The sequence below is a fragment of the Sorex fumeus genome, unplaced genomic scaffold (genome assembly GCF_029834395.1).
Source record: "Sorex fumeus unplaced genomic scaffold, SorFum_2.1 ptg000010l, whole genome shotgun sequence".
NCBI classification, from domain to species: domain Eukaryota; kingdom Metazoa; phylum Chordata; class Mammalia; order Eulipotyphla; family Soricidae; genus Sorex; species Sorex fumeus.
Genome location: NW_026606067.1, coordinates 25,272,613 through 25,295,415, shown reverse-complemented (window position 1 = coordinate 25,295,415; position 22,803 = coordinate 25,272,613). Strand labels below are relative to the sequence as shown.

At 54.8% G+C, this 22,803-nt stretch overlaps 1 protein-coding gene across 2 annotated transcripts in view; it reads right to left on the bottom strand.

The window, feature by feature from the left end:
- Window positions 1-16,411, bottom strand: part of ATL2 (atlastin GTPase 2) — a 39,202-nt gene extending 22,791 nt beyond the window's left edge. For both annotated transcript variants that reach the window (XM_056110503.1, XM_056110502.1), the window contains exon 1: window positions 16,254-16,411. In XM_056110503.1, coding sequence (XP_055966478.1) covers window positions 16,254-16,371 — 118 coding nt within the window. In that variant the 5' untranslated portion in view covers window positions 16,372-16,411. The remainder of the gene's footprint in view (window positions 1-16,253) is intronic.
- Between the last annotated feature and the right edge of the window lie 6,392 nt (window positions 16,412-22,803).

The window sequence follows — 22,803 nt, the reverse complement described above, 5'->3', positions numbered from 1 at the left end:
TTAAAAAACATAAAACCCAGGGGCTGAAGAGATAGTAGAGCAGGTAGGACTCTTGCCTTGCACACAATGGGCCCAGATTCAATCCCCGGCATCCTGCAGGGTCCTCCAAGCAGATCCCTGAGTGATCCCTGAGTGCAGAGCCAGGAGTCACCCCTGAGCACTGCCGAGTATGGGCCCCAAACCAAGCACACACGCAGGCACATGTTTACTTATAGATGTAAATTTTGTGTTTATATATATAATAAAGGTAAAGGCCCTCCCGTTGATCGTCGATTTACTCGAGTGGGCCCAGTAACGTCTCCATTGGAGACTTTGTTGTTACTGTGTCTGGCATATCGAATACTCTCGGTAGCTTGCCGGGCTCTATAAATGCATTATAAAAAATACACATACTGTGACACAGAGAGAGAGAGAGAGAGAGAGAGAGAGAGAGAGAGAGAGAGAGATAAAGCAATTCCACCAGTTTATTATTTTCCAGGGGGGAAATTCTCATTAATATGCCCTTCGCGAATAATTACACAGGAAGGTCAGATTCCATAATCAACGGATGAAACACTTGGGGCTTCCACCAAGTCTATACTGCTGAAATCCAATTTAGCGTCTTTTTCCTAGAGCCAGAGAGGGGCCCAAGGGCTGGAGCGCAGGCCTTCGGTGCAGGAGACCGGGTTCCGCCAAGCACTGCACGCCCCACAGCACTGAGCACACTACGGGCCTTCCTTTCAACCTCAATAGGTTCTGGAAACTGGGTTTTGAATTCTCAGTGTGACAAATTTGCTCTTTGATAAGATGTTCAGTACCTAACCACACGAGGACATTTTGCTTACAAACCCGAAACAGAGAGGGGCCAGAGACAGCACAGGGAAAGGGCACCTGCCTCGCACACAGCGACTCCAGCTAGATCCCCAACATCCCATGTGGTCCCCCGAGCCCGCCAGGAGTGACCTGAGCACAGAGCCAGGAGCAAGCCCTGAGCACTGTCACATGTGGCCCAAAGAGAAACAAGTATGAAAAGATCTGATGGAGTCACTGGCGCTCCCATACAGAACTCCAAGATGCTTCCACGCTGGGAAAGAAGGACTTCGGCCCTACGCGTACTCTAAGCAACAGAATAAGCAACATTCCCTAGGGCCTGTACACCAAGACACGTGGGAACATCCCAGTTCTAGAGCAAACGGCTAAAATTCAGTCTGAGGACTTAAGATTCAATCTCTCCTATCATCACAAGGCTTTGGAGGGGATGTGGCTGACCTGACACACTTAAGGGCAAGGAAAACACGTGTCCGTCTGGACAGAGCCGGGCGGGCAACTGACGGACACGTGCTCTCTGGGGTCCGGCTGGGGGGGGGGCTGACAGCAGCCACTGGCCCAGTCAGGAAGGAGTGGGGAGCACTGCTAGGAGGCCTCAGCAGAGCAGCAGGGCGAGACGTGCGGCTTCACAGACGTGAGCCCAGACCCGGCGCCGGAGCGAGCTCGCACAGCGGAGCCAAGTGAGGCCGCGCCACACCCCATCCCAGAAGGCACGGCTTTCAGCAAAAACACTCAGATGCAAGCGCGCACTTCAAGAAAATACTTCTTCTTTGAAAGCACAGAAGCAGTTGTTAGACAATCAGATACTGCAATGGAAGGTCTTAGCTCACCATTTGTGCCCATGAAACAATGCCATTAAGAACAGGGCGGCTGGAGAGACGGGATGGCGAGTAGGGCACTTGCCAGGACAAGCCCTGAGCACCGCCCAGTGTGTCCAAAAAAATTAAAACAAAAAACCAGATAGGGCTGGAGAGATAATACAGTCTGGTCCCCAGCATCGCAAATGGTCCGGAGCCCCTCCAGGAGTGGTCCCTGAGCACAGTTCCGGGAGTCAGCCATGAGCACTGTTGGGTGTGGCCCCAAAGCCAAAGGGAGAGAGTCGATGGAGTGCAAGGGTCCTGCGGCAGCGGGTCCCATCACATCCCAGCCCGGAGTGGGGGATGAGGGGGGTGAGCACCAGCAGCCAGAGGGAGCGGGGGGGCCCCAGGCCTGTGGAGCACCACAGGAGACAACCCCAGCAGAACAAGAGCTGAGAGAGCAAGATCTCTCGGGCACAGAGCAGGGCACGCAGGTGAGGGGACGCCGGCTACCAGCTGTCCCCCAGGCAGCCACGACACACGACCACATCAGCAGGCTTTAAACGCGGTGAAGCATCCTCGGTGCAATTCCGCCCCTGCCTTCACTACTATCCAGTCAGGAGCCAAAGTGGAGCTCCTGTAAGAATCGCGGCCTCTTCCACCAGAACTCTACTCCTGTTTCCATAGTAACAGGGCTGATGTCACCGATTTTCGCTCTTCCCAGTTAAAGACACGGAGACAGTCTGCTTGAACATGCTCTAATGCATTTATCGAAATAACCTGAGAAACAGACTACAAGGGAATATACAAAAAGATTTTTTTTCAAACTTATTATCAATCATTAACCAGTTTCTAGACACACGCTAGAGCCTGGGTGTACTGAGGGGTTAAACTGTGAAGCTGGGAGAAGGGGGATGGCTGAGGGGCCTGGGGGCCTGCGGCAGACCCCCGGCTGGACCCTGCACCCTGGGCCTCTAAGCACGGCAGATGTCACCCCGTGAGCCCCCGGCACCGCCACAATCCCTTGAGTGCTACTGGGAAGGCCCCAAAAACATTCTTTTGGAGCCAGAGCAACAGGGAGGATATTCGCCTTGCACGAGTTCAATCCCCAGCATCCCATAAGGACCCCAGAGCACTGCCAGGGTCAGGAGTCAGCCCAGAGCACGCTGGGTGTGCCAAGAAACACACACACACACACACACACACACACACACACACACACACACACTCCTGTAAGCTGCTGTAGAGGCAGGCAGGCAGGCAGACAGGGAAGGGCCCCCATGGCAATGGAATTCCTAGCAAGTAATAAAACCAATAGCCCCAAGGCTGCAGACAGCCCACCCGGCAGACACAGGAACTAAGGCCTGATAAGACTTTCACCAGCATATACTGCCCTGAGCCCATGTGGCAGCCGCGTCTCCCCTCTTGAGACGGGTACTGGGGCTCTCTCCATCTCTGGAGAAGCCCGCAGTCTCTCTGCCTTTCTCTCCCTCTCCCCTTTCCCAAAACCTCCAAATAAAATGTTTCTACTTCACTGCTCCTGAAATTCTTTTCTGCAAGAAGATGAGGCCCCAAGAGGCCTGGGTGAGGCTGGGCTGACTCTCCATCCAAGGCAGGTGATGGGCAAAAGACTCAGGGCTCAGGCTGGAGGCTGAAATCAGACATTTCAAGGATGTTGCAGCTTGTGAAAGTGAATTTCACTGAGTAATTAAGAGAAGCCAGAATAAGTGACAGCTGGGGGAACTCTGAGAGCAAGACAGAATCCCAAAAATTCTACTGAGGTTCTGAGGCTCCAAATCCTCACTAATACTCTTCTCGACATTTTTTTTCTTTTGTTTTGGGTCACACCTGACAATGTTCAGGACTTACTCCTAGCTCTGTGCTCAGCAATCCCTCCTGGTGGGACTTGGGAGGATGTTACCTGGTGCCAGGTGCAGGATAACATTGGTTTTTCCTTTTTCCCTTGCCACAGGGAGCTTAGGTTTATTGGGTTACACTCATCACAGTGCTCCTGAGTCACTCCCATTTATCTAAACTCTTCTCTGTACTCTCCTCCCCAACCAGTTATTCGCCTTTTCCCCTAATCACATTCTGTTAACTTGTAAGGTCAGATCCTTCTAAGGACACTGAACTTGCGGCCGACATGGCCGACCCGGGTTTGAGTCCACTGACCCTCTCGGAGAGCCCGGCAAGCTACTGAGAGTAGCTTGCCCGCACGGCAAAGCCTGGCAAGCTACCCAGGACGTATTCGATGTGCCAAAAACAGTAACAACAAGTCTCACAATTTGTTGTGAGATGTTACTGATGCCCACTCGAGCAAATCAATGAGCAACGGGAGAACAGTGCTACGGTACAACTTTAAAGCAATGTCCTTTTTGTATGGACACAGGAAGACAGTTAATGCTATGCTTTTGTAACTTGGAAGTTAACTGACTCCAAATAATATTTACTCCAAATAATAACTGACTCCAAATAATATTTACTGCTTTCTTAACTCAGTTGCCCTTAGTCCTTAGCACCCCAAAAGCAGGGTCCCGACGAGGGACTAAATGGACACAGGGCAAGCTATGAGCTACCCTGGCATCGAAATGGGCCAGGCCAAAGCACCACAATACTTAGCTATAAGTCAAGAGCACAGTCATGGACAAACTCTGTCATGAACCAAAAGAGGTGACTGGATAAGGGCCCAGCTGAGGTTGGGAAGACTAACCTGGCCTGAGGACTGAGGTCTGAGATATATATATATATATATATATACATATATGTGTGTGTGTGTATATATATATATATATATCTATATATATATATATATATATAGTGAAATGTCCTCAGGAAGAACCAAACTTTAAGTTTGATATATCACTTACTGTGCTCAAACAGAATGACATTGCTAGAAATATTAGAAGTAGATTTACTACAACTGTTTAAGTGATTTACTAGCTGGGGAAAGAAGAAAGCAACACACCCTGAGTGGAATCCCACCCTCGAGCAGCAGATAAGGCCCTGATAAAAGGGCTGGAGCGATAGCACAGCGGTAGGGCGTTCACCTTCTTACAAGCGGCCAACATGGCCGACCCGAGTTCGATTCCTCCGCCCCTCTCGGAGAGTCCGGCAAGCTACCGAGAGTATTCGATATGCCAGACACAGTAACAACAAAGTCTCCAATGGAGACGTTACTGGGCCCGCTCGAGCAAATCGACGATCAGATCTCCTAGTAATCTTCTTAGATGAGGTTGTGTTCTTGAGTTTGTCTCCTGGAGGAGTGGCCTTACCTCTCTTTGTTGATCTGTTAATGCTTAACCCACCTTTGTATCCCCACCCTACTTGATTGCTATATAAACTAGGCCGGAAGGAGAATGAGGGGGATGCAAGATGGAGGAGGAGAAAGAGAGAGAGACAGACAGACAGACCGACCGACCAAGAATCAGAGGAGAATGGAGAGGAGATTGGAATAAACTGCGATTGATACCAACCAGCCTGGCCCTCATTCCTTCCTTCGCCTGCCCATCACTGTCGGCCTCCCCAGGGTGGGGGAAGTGGAGACCCCGAACGCAAGCGGCAGGAGAGAGAGACAGAGTGCCACGGCCCTTGGGAAAATACACACCAGGGACTGAACTGGGGGTGGTTGTAGGTGGCCACAGCCCGTACCAGCTCTGGGACCCTCTTCTTGGTTTTTGTCTAAAGGGAAGTCTGACAGAAAATCTCTTCCCAGGTCACCGTGGAGGGTTCTCCTGACCTGACTTAAGTAACATGGGGGAGAAGAACATACTATTGTTCTGTCCCACAGAACTTTTCATTTCCTGTCTGGGTAAATATTTCTGTGCTACAGGAATTCTCACATATGCACTCAGGAAGACGAGGCTGGTGGTTCACTACAGTACTGTTTGTAATTACAAACATAAACCCACCACCAAAAAAAAAAAAAAAACCACCGTGAAACAATCTAAAGATCCCTGAGTAAACCACAAAATAAGAAACTGAAATTAGTAAATCTAAATGTGTACAACTGGATAAACCTCAAAGCCTCAAAGTCACTACAGAATGGAAAAGAAAATTCACAAACACACAGTTTAAAGCCACTTACTAATAAAATTCAAAAGCAACACAATATTATGTTATTATTCATGGGGGGAGGGGACACGAAAAATGCTAAGATGATTTTAAAAACTAGAAAACAGGTTTTGCAGCCCAGCCAGAACCCCCGGCTGGACTCCGCTGCTCCTGTCCTTTCGAAGGCCTGTGACGGCTCTTTCTGTTCCTGCTTTGGAGCTCATGCTCGGGGTCACATCTGGCGGGCTCAGAGGACCAAAGGTGCCGGGAATCAAACCAGGCTGGCCATGTGCGAGACAAGTGCCCTGAGCACTCCGGGGTGGCTCCGGCCCGACAGGAGCAGATCTGAGGGCGTAGGACCACCTGCCACCGGCATGCGGGCACCAACTTCATTTTTCTCTGCCATTTTACAAGATTGAACTACGCTACAATCATTTTTAATGAAGCACTCCAAAACTGGGTCAGAACTGACTCCACAGGGAAGCCGGCTGGGTGAGGGGCAGCGATATCACGCCCAACCTAGCCTGTCCCGTGGCCACAGTGCCCATTCCTAGCTCTGGGATGATCAGGTAGGGCTGACTTCTGGCTCTGTGCTCAGGGGTCACTCCCAGAGATGCTCGGGGGACCACCTGGGGTATCTGGGACAAAACCTCGTGTGCAAGGCATCTACCTACCCACTGACCTGCAGTACGAGTTCTTAAAAACCCCTTTGGGGGGCTGGAGAGACAGTTCCATGAGGGAAGCGTGGCCTTGCGCACAGCAGAGCCGGCTTTGGCCCTGGGCCATGTATCGTCCCCACAGAGCCCCCCAGGAGTGAGCACTAAGCAACTGGCGATGGTCCAAGCTCACCCTCTGTAGCTGGGCCGCAGCGTGGCGCTGGCCCATGGCAGGAAGCCACCACGAGGGGGCGCTCAGGACAGGAGGGAGCACCAGGGCAGTGGCTATTGGAACGGATCACACTGGACAAGAACTGAGTGCTGGAAGGAGGGAGGGACACACATGATCCCTTCCGGCATCTGTCCTGCAAACACAGTGCCGGGGGAGGGGGGCGCAGAGAGAGAGAGAGAGAGAGAGAGAGAGAGAGAGAGAGAGAGAGAGAGAGAGAGAGAGAGAGAGGTGTATGCCACAGAGGCAAGAGGGGCGGGGGAGGGAGAGGTGCTGTGGCGGGAGGGAACCCGGGGACACTGGTGGTGGGAAACGTGTACTGGCGAAGGGACGGGAGTTGGAGCACTGTATGACTGAAACCCAGTCACAGACAGTTTTGTACCTGTGTATCTGGGGTGGGGGCCGGGGGGTTCTGGGCTCTGCTCCCTCGTCACATCAGGCTCGAAGACCACTCCTGAGGCCTGGGGACCAGACATCCCGGAAGTCATTCATCCTGCGGATACAGAGGAGGCCCCGGCTCCGAGGAAGTGTGTGCAAGGACCCACGTTCCGTGGCCTGCCGGGTCAGGACGCACAGCCAGCGCCCAGCTCTGCCAAGGGAACAGGTGGGCCGCGGCAAGTCGACAGCTAGAAAGCGGCCAAGGGTCCGCACACAGAGCCAGGAGTCAGCCTTGTTTCAGGAAGTCCTGGCGCTGCGACCCCCAAACCAAAAGCCATGGGGGGCATCTGTCCATTCCTACCCTGTCTGGGCAGCTCCTGCTGTCAAACAACCCCTCCCTGGGAGGCGCTCACACAGCCCGTTCCCGGTGCTGCCCACGCTGTCCCAGGGGCTGTGCCCAAGCCCTCCCAGGCAGTGAGCGAACTCGAGCTTCACTCTCCACTGGACACCTGGGGTAGGCCAGCCTCCGGCCTGAGGCAGAGGGTGCCGGGCAGCGTCCCTGGACACAGGGCATCCAAGCTGTGCTCCAGGAACTGGCAGGAAGACAGGGGTGGCCAGAGAAGGGACAGTTGCACGGCAGGGCCAGGCAGAGAAGGCAGCAGTCAGCACCCGCGGGGGACCATGCGGAACAGTGAGACGGAGTCTTTGGGCGGGGGTGGGTGCTGAGCCTGGGGTTGGGGGGGGGGGGGTGGCTGGAGCCATCTCTCTGGGCCCAGCACTCCCATATCCCTCTTTACAGGCTTCCTAAAGGGCGATGCAGGAACTTCCCACTTCCCAGAGTGCTCTGGGGACAGTCGGTAGCACTTCCTAGCACAGGGACCCAGCGACCGCAAGTACAGGGACAGCTGCCTTGGCTTGGGCAGCTGTCAAGAGCCCCTGCAGGAAGAGACACAGCGGGGGAGGGGGGCGGAGAGGGGCGGGAATAATCCAGACAACAGAGCGGGACGGGACTGAGTGGGAAGTCTGTCCTGTGCAGGAGGGTCTAGGTCAGGGATGGGACCACCGCGACAATGACAAAGGGACGCAGTCACTCTGGACCAGGACCAGGTGAGAAGGGAAGGAAAGAGCCACGCCTGAAGCCCTATCAGGAACAAACAGGGGAAAGTGCCGGCAGAGGGGCAGCTGGCGGGGGGCTGGGGCACTGGTGAAGGGCTGGTGCTGGTGCTCCAACACTGGACCCCTGGAACGCAATCATGAATAACTTTGTGCCTATAATTCACGGTGATTCAATACATTGTTAAAAACAAAACACATGTGGAGGGTTTGTGGCTGGAGCAACAGCACAGCAGGGAGGGCGTCTGCCTTGCACGTGCCCCACCTGGGTTTAATCCCCGGCACCCCGTATGGCCTGAGCCCCATTCGGAGGGATCCCTGAGACAGAATCAGGAGTAAGCTAGCACGCCAGGGGGTGGCGCAACCCCAAAACCAAATGTCTAAGGTTAAGAGAGATGAAGCTTGGTGGAGATTACTGGGGGGCAGGGGGCGGGGCTGCACTCAGATGACCCTGCAGGCAGGATGGAAAGGGCAGGTCCAGCACAGCAAGTCGCCCCCTGACGTCTCTGGCCCTCCCCACACTGACCTTGGCATTCCCTCCACACCAGTGGGGCTGGCGGGTCCCCACACTCCAGCACCAGGGAAATACAATTTCCACAAAGAATTTAAAACAGCAAAAAACAAAAACATTCCAGAAATATATCTAGATTCAGAAGAAACTGGCACTAAAATAGCAAGTTGAAAGTCTTTACCAATTTAAGAAAAACACTCATAAGAAACCATTTTAGATTTCCTATAAAAGACATATTCATGTAAAACACCACGAAATTTAAAAGCAAATCAGAAAAAAATTTCCTGAGGGTTTTTAACAAAACAGTAACAGAAACACTAACAGAGATGGCCAAATAATCTGAAACTCAAATTAATTAAAAGACACCACAGGTTGGAGAGATAGTATAGAGAGTAGGGGGTCTGCCTTGCATACGGCTGACCCAAATTTAATCTCCAGCATGCCATATGGTCCCTCGAGCCCGCCAGGAGTGATCCCTGAGCACAGAGCCAGGAGTAAGCCCTGAGTATCGATAAGTGTGGCCCCCTCCCCCCAAAAAGAAAGAAACCACATTTAGCTACCATTTTAAAATTTTAAATCAAGAACCAGAAATGTAGTACAGCGGGCAGGGTGCTTGCTGTCCTTGCCAACCCAGGTTCTATCCTTGGTACTGCCTAGAGCCCCCTGAGCCCAGCCAGGAGTGATCCCTGAGGGCAGAGTCAGGAGTAAGCCTGGAGCACTGCCAAGTATGACCCAAAGAAACAAACAACAAATAACAATAAAATAAAATTCTGAATCAACTCGTAACCCCCAAAATGAAAATTAAGCAGTAAGGCTCCCCTTTCTGATGATACTTGTTTTTAAACAGTAACACCCACTGTGTAAATAGAGCTTGGTTTCTCTTTGTTTGTTTTGCTCTTTGGGTCACACCGGTGATGCTCAGGGGTTACTCCTGGCTCTGCACTCAGGAATCACTCCTGGCAGCGTGCAGGGGACTATATGGGATGCCGGAAACAAACTCTGGTCAGCCATGTACAAGGCAAACACCCAGCCGGCTGGACTATTGCTCCGGCCCCGACAGAGATACTTTAAACAAAGCCCAACCTCACCCCCGCAGAGAACTGAGTTCAACGTTTCTGAAGGTATCTGCTGATGGACAGCCTCTCCTTGAAAGCCAATAGCTATGCTACTTCCCCCAGAACTCCACTTTTGAGATCTTGTCCTAAAGGTCAGGATTTAATACATATATTAACCATAATACATGATTACAGAACCACAAAAAAATAAATCCATAATGTCATTTAATAACCATGTTGCAGAGGTCACTTAATCACATGTGAAAAGATAATGAAGAAAGCTACGAAGTAAATAAAAAAATTACAGTTAAGTCCAAACGCAGGGCTGGAGAGACAGTAGAGTGGGCAGGGCACTTGCCTTACACATGGCAGACCCAAGTTTGATCCCCAGGACCCCATACGGTCCCCGAGGCCCTCCAGGAGTGATCCCTGAGCACAGAGCCAGGAGTGAAACCAAGGGCAACACTTGGCTACTCAGAGAACTGTCCAGAGGACCCTGGAGGTGTCACCGTCAGCAACCAGAATAAGTTCATCATTTTCCTCAATTACATCCAAGCAGCCATTCTGAAGGCCGGCTGGGCAGGACTCAACGCTTCCTCCAGGCAGCCCCTTTGCACAGCAGCTCCCCAAAGGGCTGGCCATCAGGGCCGTGCCCAGCTCACTGCACTGGCCGCACCACGCACCCATCCTGCCGCCAGCACGGGTCCAGCGAAAAGGACTTTTTTACATTTGAACATTGTTTGTAGAGGGTTGACAATAGATTTGCTGCTTTTGAAATAAAAAGCAAAAAGCCTGAGAAGAAGGCAAGAGCCCACGTGCTGGCGTGGGCAGGGGCCCCGCGGCCCTCCTCGGTGGAGCCTTCTTACGCCCTCCGAATCTCTGGAGGCATATCACGGGGCCTGCCACCTTCCTGCCCTCCAAGCCCCAGACAAAACCCCACAGGGCCAGTTCCCATCAGTTCAACGAGTTAAAAAGCTGACAAAAAGAAGTGTTAAAGATATTATTGATAACATCCCTCTGCCCCAAATCCAAGGACCAGGGTGACTTTCCAGATATGTCTCTGCCCCTCCAGCATGTCAAGAGGAGCCATTCAACCTGGAATGAGGCCCCCACCCAAGCTGGGGCAGCAGTGGGCCAGGCGCCCCGCGGCAGGGAGACAGACCAGGGCCCTCTGCAGGAAGGCAGGGCAGCCAAGAGCCAGGACAGCGGGGAGGGAGTCTCCCTGGCACAGGTTCGAGCCCCACCTAGAGTGATCCCTGAGCATAGAGCCAGCTGTCACCAAAAAAAGGTCAGCAGTGGGCTGACGCTGGGAACAGAGGGTCTACACTGTTCAATTCTTAACATTTTGCTATTTGTTTTTAAAGTTTCATAATAGGAACCGGATCAGTAGTGCAGAGGGCAGGGTGCTTGCCTTGTATGCAGTGACCCATATGGTCCCTTGAGCCAACCAGGAATGCGTCCTGAGCACACTTTTTTGGTGTGGCCCAAAAACAAAATGTCTGTTTTATAACAAATGTTAGAGAGTATTTCTCTCTTTTCTAAACATAAGAAATAAGTATGAATCAAAATGATGATGACAGAATGAATGCAGTGTAAAATATATTCATATGTGCCCAGTCCATTTAGATAAACCTTATAGTTTAAATACAGAAACCAAAGGAACTGCCGTCCGAGGTATCGATCTGCCATTTCCTGTGGCCGGTATTACTCCCTGGTCCTCACACTGAGTCCCTCCCGAAGGTCACAGGCGTCCAGACTTCAAAGCCACGGGTCTGGTGAAAGACGGTCTCCCCACCGCCTCACGGGAGGGGAAGCCCCGGCAGCCCCGCAGGCCAGTGCGTCCTGCCCATCACTCAGCCACGCTTCTGGGCCACAGACCGCCAAGCGCCCATGTGCTTCCTCAACAAAGAGAGGCAGCCCCCCGTACCCCTGCTCACCCCGCTGGACCCCGCTCCCCCCACTCGCTCCACCTCTCCCCTCCCTTAGTGCTCCTCTTGGAAGCTGCCTTACCCTCAAACTAAGAAGCTGAGCCCCATCGAATCCCAGCCCTGGTGTGGGCACTGTGAGATTCTGTTCTGCGACATGACCGAAATGAGCCTGTAAGATGCAGATTTATCAAAATGAAAACAGATGAGATGCTTGGACATTTTATTCATGGGCAAAAATCATTTATTTAAGGAGGTTGGAGCAACAGTACAGCGGGAAGGGTGTCTGCCTTGCACATAACCAACCTGAGTTCTAACCCGGGCATCCCATATGGTCCCCGAGCACCACCAGGAGTGATTCCTGAGTGCAGAGCCAGGAGGAACCTGTAAGTACCTGCAGGTGTGACCCAAAAAGTTTTAATTTAAAATTTCTTAGTTCAAGTTCTCTTTCTTTGGCCACACACAGACGTGCTCAGGGCTTCCAGCTTACTCCTGGTGGTGTTTGGGGGACCCTTTGGGAGAGTCACGGGAGCACCTTGTCAGCTTACCAGTTCCAGCCCTCACGGTCTCACCTTTGGAAAGACACAGTGGGAGCCACAGAACAGAGGGTGAAATGCGTGCCTTGCACACAGCCCACCCAGGCTGATGCCCCGGCCCCAAGTCTGCCAGGACTGATCCCTGGGCACAGAGTCAGAAGTGCTGATCACAGCCAGATGTGATCCAAAACCCAAACTACTATTCGAGACACAACAGAGGAGCCTGGGCTCTATACTGTGAGCCCCAGCCAAAAGCAGTCAAAAACAGACACACTGTAGCACTCACTGTCCCTGCAAGGAGCCCCGTAGCACAGCAGGATTCAGGAACACAGTATCCAGGCAGGGATACACTTAAACCTTCACCCAGCTCTGCAGGGAACCTTTGCCCACAGCAGAGCGCGTGGCTCCCAGCTGGCAGCCTCTCTGCTCCTCGACCTTGCAGACAAGGGTCAAGTTTACCAAACCCTGGAGCACGCCAGCTCATCCGACCCTGAGGGGACTATGCGGCCGCCTCCTCCCCACCTCCATCATCCAGCTTGCCTAGAATCAAAGTACTATAATTTGCGCAATGAAATGATGGACGTATGAGCCGAGATAAGCATCTTTCAACAGTTAAGTATTTCACTAGCGAGTTCTCAGGAACTGCTGGAGATTCTGGTGCCAGAAAAATAAAAACTGTACGATGGTTCTCCTGGCAGGTCAGCAAGGGATGCCCCGATGGGCCTGCAGTGGTCAGAAGGCAGTGGCCTGGCCAGTCAAGGCGCTGACCTCCCCCACCTGGGAGGAGGACATAGAGATGAGCTTCCAGGGAAGGGAGACAGCTCAGAGGGCAAAGTGCATGCCGCCGTGTTTGTGCAAGGTCCCAAGTTTGATCCCCAGTACCTCCAGGGAGAGGTGCCAAGCACTGGCGTGCCCAGCCTTCTCCCCAGGGCTCCTCCCCACAGAACACCAGAAGGTAGAAGAGAAGGTGCGATCCTCAGCACCCCATATGATCCCTCAAGCCATGCCAGGAGTGACCCTGCACACAGCGCCAGGAGTGAGTCCTGAGCACCACTGGGTATAGTCCAAATGAAAAAAGTAATTCCTAAAATGTTGATCGTTCTTATCACCCACACTTAGAACCAACCTCACAGCTATACACAGAAACATCTGAAGAGGGGCTGGAGCAACAGCACAGCAAGTAGGGCATTTGCCTTGCAGACAGCCAACCCAGGTTCTATCTCCAGCAACCCATACGGTCTCCCGAGCACTGCCAGGGATGATTCCTGAGAGCAAAGCCTGGAGTTACCCCCAACCGTCACCACCCCACCCCACCAACCAACCAACCTCCCCAAAAGAGAAGCACCTGGAAGAATTAGTTGTACTTGTCTGGGCAGTCACTTCTGACCCTCCTCTCCTCCACATCAGCATAACTGAGGTCTGACTGCACTATTCCCACTTCTCTCCAATGCCGCCCTCCCCGCTCCCCTGCACAACTCCCCGCCTACTTCTCCTGCGTGACCCACTTGAGTCAGACCCACCCACTCCCCCACCATCTCCACGAAAATTTCAAACCAAAGAGGTCCGTGCACACCCCAAGTTGCCGAGTGCCAGCAGTGACCTGAGTGAGGCGTCTGACCCAAAGGCGCATCCCAGCGCCCTCACCCCCCATCTCAACTCCTTCAAGGCAAGACCAAGGCGTGATGTTAAAGACATGCTCTATGGGGCTCCACCAAGCACGGTCCCGCGCCTTCCTCTGGCAGGCAAGTGCGTTTTTCTGGCTCCGTTACTGAGGCCCAGAGAAGTCAGGAGGCTGCTGAGGACGATGCAGAGCTGAGCTGAGGGGGTGGCAGGGTCTGCCCGGGGCTCACCGCTCCCACGCTCCTGCCGGGAATGCGAAGCGCACACCTGGACTGGCTAGAAACTCAGCACCTCACCCTCCTTGGCGACTGTCCGGTGTTTGCTTTTGTGGAGAGGGGTCACGTCCTGGCTCTGCATTCAGAGAACCATATGGACCGTCGGGGATGCACCCGGTTGGCAGTGTGCGTGGCCAGCGCCCTCCCTGCCTGCCCTCCCCGCCCTCCCCGCTGTCCTATCGTGGACTGCCAGGCCAGGGCAGAGCGCACGGCCCGCGGCCAGGACAGCGTCTTCGCCAGAGCTCTGGCTCGCCTCCCCTGCCCGTGCCCGCCCCTTGCATTTCCGCCTGTGGCTCCAGAACCTGCCAAACGGCTTTGCTGGCAATTGTGTGGGTCTGACAGGTTCCCCAAGTGAGCAGAAACTATTTTCTTAAGGATGCACCTTGCAACTAAATTCCCAAGCCCTGTTTTAAACTCTACCAACAAATAGGCCAACAGCCATCCAGGCTTTCTTAGCAACTGCTGAATACAAGCAAAGAAAGGCCTTTCTTTCCGTTAGAAAAGTCTAACAATGTCAAGAAAGTCACTTTCACTTGTAAATAGCCAAAACCTTTCACCTGAATTTAAAGCCCCTTCACAATAGAAATAACCACACTCCAAGGCAAAATAAAATCAGAATCTTTTACCTTTCTCTTTCCCCGAAATAAAGGATTTGGTGCCAGAATTCATAGAGTCTCACCAACCTACGAAGTCATATAATGCCCCTTTCATCGGGGCAAAAATCTTCCACTCCTAAGAGCCCAAGGATTCTCTCACAAGACACAAGTTCTTCCAAGAGCCCTGGAGTGGCCCCCCCCCACCCCCCTGGAAAATCTGGGCCTTAACTGGGCAGAGCACAGAAGAGAAGCTGCCTCCACAATCAGTGCTTCTGTGTGTGTGCATGTGTCTGCTTCAACACACGAACACGCTGTGACATATTAACACCAGCTCTGAGGAAGAAGGGCTGTCAAGGAGAGGAAGTCATCTGGGAAAGGCTCCAGGAAGAGTGAAAGCTGGCACTGAGCAAGCACAGGGGGTAGGATGTCAGGCTTGCACACAGCTGACCCGAGTTAGATCCCTGGCACTGCACAGGGTGCCCTGAGCCCACCAGGAGTCAACCGTGAGTTCCGCCAGGTGTGACTCAAACACTGAAAAATTAAGAAATAAGTGAGGTGCTGGATTCATCGACATCTCCAAAAGGCATCTCTCTGCTCAAGGTCCCACGCATAGAGAAGGGCCGGGAGCGGTGACGGAGCCCCAAAGTTATGCTTCTCCTAATAAGGCAAGTACTTAAAAGACAAAAACTGCACCCACAACGCTGCCTTGAGAAAAAATAAATAAATCCGCGGGCCAGAGAGCTGGTGCAGGAGGGAAGGGGCCAGCCTGGAGCAACGCCCTCTTTGGCCGCCGGCCTGGGTCAATCCTGGCCTCAGGTCAGGACGAAGTCCTGAGCAAAGCCGTGGCCCAAAGGCCAGGAGGAGGGAGGACTGACAGAAAACAGAAACACAGACCTGAAAAGCAAAGAGTAGAGGCACCCCGGCGCCCTGGGTGGGGAGGGGCCACCCGTCTGGGTTCGGGAGCCCGCCCGGCCTCCGGGCCCAGGGCAGCTGAGCGGCTGCCGGGTGGACGGGACAGAAAACGCCGGCCGGGTTCGACCGCGTGGCCCCACCTCTGCCAGCTGCTCCGGGCTTCGGGGCGTTTCCCGCGCCGCCCCCCGCCCCAGCCCCCGGGACCCCCACGCCCGGGAGAAACTTTCTCCTTCAAGGGTCGCCCAGATTCCCCCTCGGGCCGCGGGCGCCCGACCCACCCGGGCCCGGGAGATCAGATACCAAACTCCTAAAAATAGGGGTGTCAGGGCGCGAGGACACACCCCGCGCCCGCTGCCAACGCAGCTGCGCCGCCGGGAGCGCGGGGCGCGGGACCCCGCTCGGGTGACGGCGCGCGACCCGCCGCCCGCCGTCCCTGCCGCCCGCCGTCCCCGCGGTGTCCCGCAGCCTGCGGTCCCCGGCGCCCGCCGCCCGCGGTCCTGGCGCTGCCCGCGGTGTCCCCGCCGCCTGCGGTCCCCGGCGCCCGCCGCCCGCGGTCCTGGCGCTGCCCTCGGTGTCCCCGCCGTTCCCGCCGCCCGCGGTCCCCACCGTCCCCGCCGTCCCCGCCGCCCGCCGTCCCAGCCGTCCCCGCTGCCCAAGGTCCCCGCCGTCCCCGCCGCCCGCGGTCCCCGCCGCCCGGTCCCCGCCGCCCGAGCGCCGCGGCCCGCGCCATAGGCCCCGAGCCCCGCCGCCGCCGCCGCCCCGCGCGCCCCGCGGCCCGCGCCCCCGCCCGTACCGAGGCTGCTGGTGGACGAGACGTGGTTGGCCGCGGCGCTGGGCTCGCTGGCCGGCCGCCGGCGCCGCAAGCCCGGGAGCGGCGGCTGCCTCCGCGCGGCCTCGGCCCCCTCCGCCATCTTGCTCTGATTTAAAATTAACTCCCCGTGACGTCAAACGCCGCCGCCGCTTTATCAAGCGCCCGGGGGCCGGCGCGGCGCCCGCCGGTCCTAGCGCCGCCCTCCGCCGCGCCTCCGGGCCCGCCCGCGCCCCGCCCCCGCCCCGCCCCGCGCCCGCGCCGCGCGCCCGGGCGCCGTCGAAGCCCCGCCCCCGACACTCCTCCGACACGCCCAAGCCGACCTGGCACCGCCCCCTGCGTCCGAGCCCCGCCCACCCCGGCCTCGGGTGTCGCGGCTCTCCCCGCCTCCACCCGCGGCCGCCCGGCCGAGCCCCCGGCCGAGCCTCCCACGGCCCCACTCGGGCCACACCCCCTTGTAAGGCTGGAGTAGTTTCTCGCTCTTGTCTCGTTACCCCGATTTTTAACGCTATTTTTTTCCTTTGGCTTTCGGGCCACACCCGGCGATGCTCGGCGCTCACCACTGGCTCTGCGCTCAGAGATCCCTCCCCGCGGTGCGCGTGGGCGCCGGGGATCGAACCCCGGCCGGCCGCGTGCGAGGCAGGTCCCTGCCCCCTGTAACCCAGTTCTCTTTGCATCTCTTCCGCGTGCTCGTGGACTCGCGCGCAGCACCTGAGGCTGCTCTCTCGCGCCCGCTCTCGCGCTGTCCCACCCCACCGCAGAGCTCTTCCCCGGGGGCAAAAGCCCTACTCGCTGTTCTATCGCTCCAGCCCCCGAGACCCTCCCCACCCTTGCCAACTGCACACCACTGGCGCCTGGCACTGGCCGGAGGACACCAAGTTTAGATCAGTACTTGTTGCTGGTCTTTCCTTGCAGTGGCAGATTCTTTGGGGGCCCCTGGACCGCCTCTAGAAAGTTCAGGACGCTATGAGGGAGGCCTGCATGAAATCTGATTCCAATTCTATGATTTGCCCAGGTCATCAGCTGCATTCAAAACCCTTTTCTCCAGAAAAGAGAGAATCCAGACCACACCTTTGACCTCACCTGGTCACTGGGAAGTGAGGGTGTCAGGACGCTTGCAGCTAGGCATTGTGGTGGGCTAGTGGTTTATTCGTGGTTTTTGTCTTCTAATTCTTCTTGAGCCCACTGCATCCTGGCAGTAGCTGAGTAGGCCCCAGGACATAGCCTTCCCTGGTGGTGATTTCCATCTTCAGTTTCCCTAAAGAACTTTGTTCTCTCTCTCTCTCTCTCTCTCTCTCTCTCTCTCTCTCTCTCTCTCTCTTCTTTTTATCTGCTTTTTTTGGTTTTGTTTTGGGGCCACACTCAGCCATGCTCAGGGCTTATTTCTGGCTCTGTGCTCAGGGTATTGCTGAGTACCTTGTGGGACTCAGGAGACTACATATGGTAACACCCACAAGGCAAGCACCCTCCCTTTCCCTATACTATCTCTCCAGCCCCTCTCCCTTCACTTTTTGATCTAACCAATTACTTTTGCTACTTGGAGGTGCTGAGGAGACAGATAAGGATAAAGGGAAACCACAAATGGTTTCCTGGGTTTTCTCTTGCCACAACCCCCCCGTGTCTGCCTGTCTGTCTCTCTCTCTCTCTCTCTCTCTCTCTCTCTCTCTCTCTCTCTCTCTCTCTCCAGTGCCCTCACTAGCATCTTCTATCTAGGAGATCCTCGAAAATCTGTTTGGAGGGAACGAATGGAAGAATGGCCGGCGATTCTGGTTCTAGCCCTGGTTCACCAAATGCTGCCAGATGCAAAATTCTCCGTGTCTAGAACCAACCCCAGAACAGAATTCTGAAGTCAAGGAATACTGAGTGCCTTCAGACTGCAACTAGCTCACTTGTAGGGGATCCTCACTGTCCCCCACACAGGGCACTTCACAGACTAGGCACTTCACAGTCCCAAGAACTAAGTGCTGTTGCCATTCTCCTCTCTCCTGCAGTGAGGAACAAAGGCACCAGGAGTTCAAAAGTCCTAGAGGGGAAGCCAGAAGGAGAGGAGGGGGTGAAACTCCTCACTTTTCATTTGCAGCCAGTCCCAGTTCAATACCTAGCACCAGATAGAGCCCTGGAGCACCACCAGGATGACTGAGCACAGACCCAGGAGTAAGCCCTGAGCAACTCTGGGTGTGGCCCTCCCAAAAGCTACACGATGAGACAGAAAATGATGTTTGCTTTTCTGATTCGGCTCAGCTCAGGTCTCTGATGTGAAATAAAATGCATTTAAAGCATGAATTAGCCCCAAGCAGCAGGACTGTAATTGGGCCAATTACCCCAATTGCAGGCTAGCAATTGGGTCCCAAAGTCCCCCCAGCCGTGATGGGGGGAATTCCTGGCAGGAAGAATGCACAGTTTACTCATAGCAAGTACAATGGACTCTGCCTCAGTTGGTATAAATTATATTAAAAACTCTTTCTGCCAACTAACTTTAAATTCTTCAAAACCTATTAAAATGGTCTGAAGTCATCCACAGACAATTTTAAAAAGAGAGAGAGAGATAAAAATGGAAATTACACATGTTCCAGTTCAGTCATGCTAAGAGACACAGTAATGGGAACACCCAGATACCACCGCTGCCCATAATCCTGGCGAAACTGCCAACTTGCCAGCTTCAGCTTCTGGGGACTCTGTTGGTGAGGCTGCAGGGAGAGGCGGGCATGTCCCTTCCCCGCCCCCCCACGGAGATGCAACATGCACTTGCCCTGACAGAGAGGAAGGAATCTCCCGGGCTGAGACTCAGATCACTGTCCCCTGAGAGGCAGCAGGGGTCCCGTGGAGACGACAGATTCCAGGGTAGAGACAAGCCATTTCCAGAGCAGCGTTTCTGTGGCAAATTTACAGAAGGACTCCAAACAGCAAACTAGAACAGAGAAGACACACGGTCAGCCTGAAAGGCTCCCACTGGCCGCGTCTGAAACAATGAGCACCAAGACAATGTAGGCTGATAGCTCTAGGTCTTCAGGGAAATCGGGATCAAGGAATCTATCCCGGTGATGATGATGATGATGGTGATGGATATGGATGGGTGGGCAGGTGGGCGAGTAGTTGGATGGACAGATGGATAAGTCAACTAATGGATGAGTGGGTGGATGGATGGATGGATGGATGGATGGATGGATGGATGGGTGGATGAACGATGGATAAGTCAATGGATGGATAAATGGATGGGTGGGTGGATGAGTGGGTGAGTAGATGGATGAGTGGATGGGTAGGTGAGTGGACAGATGGATAAGTAGACGGATGGATAGATGGATGGGTGGGTGGATGGATGGATGGATGGGTGGATGAACGGTGGATAAGTCAATGGATGGATAAATGGATGGGTGGGTGGATGAGTGGGTGAGTAGATGAATAAGTGGATGGGTAGGTGAGTGGACAGATGGATAAGTAGATGGATGGATAGATGGATGGGTGTGTGGATGGATGGATGGATGGATAGATGGATGGATGGATGGATGGATGATAAAGACGCGAAGGGAGGATTCTGTGGTCAGCATCATGCTGAGTTTCCCAGGTGAGCAGGAAGACCAATTCTGGCACTGGAACATTGTCATCATACAGTAGAGTTCAGACAAGACTCAGATCTCAGAATGGGATGACAAGAAGGGTCTTTGCATGCCTTCACCTTTCTTCTGTGCTGCTTATCAATCACCACCGAGAAGAGGAGGCCACGGAGTGAGGTGATCGCAGAGATGCTCGCCTGAGAGGTCACAGTATCCCCAGTAGAACTGGGGATGGGCTGAAGCTCACCGGGCAGGAGGCCAACTCATGTGTCTGCGTGGTTTGGGCTCTCACTTTGTCGGGGCATCTCTGCTTTGTTATTGGCCTGAAAAAGTGGTTAAAAGAAAAAAGACTAGAAAAAAGGTATAAAGTGGGTTGGGGGGTTGTTGTTTTGGGGGTGTTGTTATTGTTACTTATTTTTTAGTCTTCTCCTAGCTCTGTGCTCAGGGCTCACTCCCAGCTCTGTGCTCAGGGATCACTATTGGCTCTTTGCTCTGGGGTCACTCCTGGCTCTGTGCTCTGGGATCACTCGTGGTAGGGCTCAGGGGACCATTTGCAGTTCCAGGGATCTAAGGGCTGGGGGGTGGGGGTGGCGGGAAGCCCCCTGTCAGGGAAGTGGCTTCTTCACAGCTGGATTTGGAATGAAGGTCACAAAGCCCCCTGGAGAGTCTCCTGACCGAGACCTGAGCTGAGCCGGATCAGAAAAGCAAACATGGCCTGAGAAAACTGCTCTCTGGGCCCCTCAGCGGAGGGCGTTCCCGACACTCTACCCTGGGGAGAATTCAGGAGCGATGGGAAACCCACTGGCCGGGAAATGCATGTTTCGGCCTCTTTGAAGATGGGGATCATGTCTACACCAGCCTCCCAACAATCAGCCTGTTTCCTTGACTCCTGGAGAGCAGCCAATCCTTTATCCGCTCACACCCAAGCTTTCTTCTGACACCCCCACCCCCACGCTGGCTCCCTGGCAGCACAAATGTCCCCCCCGACAGCGCCCTCAGAATTCTCCATCCCTGAGGTGACCTCTATTTATTTGCACATGCACACACACACTCACACATGTGCACACACAACACCACATGTGCACACACACCATATGCACATACAACACACACATGCACACATAACACACACGCACCCATGCACACACAACACACACACCACATGCACATACAACACACTCTCACACATGTGCACACACAGCGCACATTCACACCACGTTCACGCCCAACACACACATGCACTCCACACTCACATCACAAGCACACACTCATCCATACGCTCTCACGCACATGTGAGCACACACACATGAACACATACACGCTCATACACAGGTGTGTCACATACACCCTAAGTGCCAGTGCAGAGGTAGTGTGGACCTAGTCCAGGGTCCCAGCACCCACATTTTCTCAGGGTCCAGTTTTCTTCCTGTCCATTTCCCCACGCCAGGAAATGCTACCCTTGTGCTGCTTCCCAGTTCGGGGAAAGCAGGGTCCTGGGTTGGGGGTCCTGGGCCAGGGTACTGGGCAGGGGCGCTGGGCGAGGGCACTGGACTGGGGAGTTGGACAGGGCACTGGGCAGGGACACCGGGCAGGGGCGCTGCCCCCCCCCCCTTGCACTTGAGCAGAACCTCATGTGTTCTGAGCTCCGGGCATGTGGAGGTTCTCACAGAAAGGCCTGCCCTGGGCACCAGGAGAAGGTGCACCTGCGTCAGCCCGTGGCAGGTTGAAATGGGCCACCGCATCAGACCCTCTCCCTCAGGAAGGGACAGAAATAGTCCTGAAAATTAGGACAGATTTTTAAATCAGTGAAATAGGGGACAAGCTATCTGGAGATGCTGTGGCGGAGAGGACGTCTTCTCTCCCTCTGGACACAGTGGAGGGAGGCCGGACACTGAGTTTGGAGTGCCATCCTGGCCCAGCTCACAGGGCAGGAACCAGGGCCCAGGGCCGTGGAGCCCTAGAAGGTTCTGGACTCCCTCAGGTGCGGAGTGCGGAATGCGGAGCACAGAGTGTGGAATTTGAGTGTGGAATGCAAGCGCGGGCTGGGGCGGGCCAAGGATTCCTGCCATTCCTCTCTGGAGGGTCCCCCCGCCCCCCCACTCTGCAGAGCCTGGGCAGGACATTCCCACGGGCCTCAGGGCTGCCTCCCTGGGCAAACTCGGTCCCGTGGCCTCCTTCTGTGTCACGTGACCGCAGCAGCAGCGGCGGCAACCCTAGAGCGACAGAGTTCAGTGCCCACCGCCGCCTCCGTGCCAGCGACATTGCAGGACAGAAGGAGCCAGGCCTGATCCAGGGTCCAAACGCGGCTCCTCTGGGCTTCCGTCCCCTCCAAGAGACGCTGACGGGACTGGGCCCAGTGGGACCCCTGATCGTTTAAGCATCCTGAGGTCCATGAGAGCCCCTTCTGGCTCAAACAGGATGGCTTGGGGCTGGGGTGATAGTCCAGCAGGCAGAGCTTCTGGAACCCTGTGTGGTCCCTTGAGTCCTGCCAGGAGTGAACCCTGAGTGCAGAGTCAGGAGGAAGCCCTGAGCACCACCAGGAGTGACCCAAAAACCAAAAAACAATCAAATGAGAAGGCGAGGCCACCCAGGACTGGCGAATGAGACCTCTCTCGCACCATGAGGGCGGCGGAAAGCAGGAACCTCCACCTGGCAAAGGTCTCGAGGGTCCGTTTCCAGCCTGATCCCGAAATGCCATGGCTGGACTTACTCCCGGACAAGCTGAAACCCACGTGCCTTCAGCAAAGAAGGAAGAGGAAGCCCCTTGGGGGACTGTCCGTGGGGGCGATGTGTCACTGATCCAGAGCCAGAACAGGCACGGGGGTCTAGCACCACAGCACACAGCAGAGGTAGCCCCCAAGGCCCACACTCTGCACCTCCTTTTCTGTTTGGGGGTCACACCTGGTGGTGCTCAGGGACCACCCCTGGCAGTGCCCGGGGGACAGTGCAGGGTGTCAGGGATTGAGCCCAGGGTGGCGGCGTGC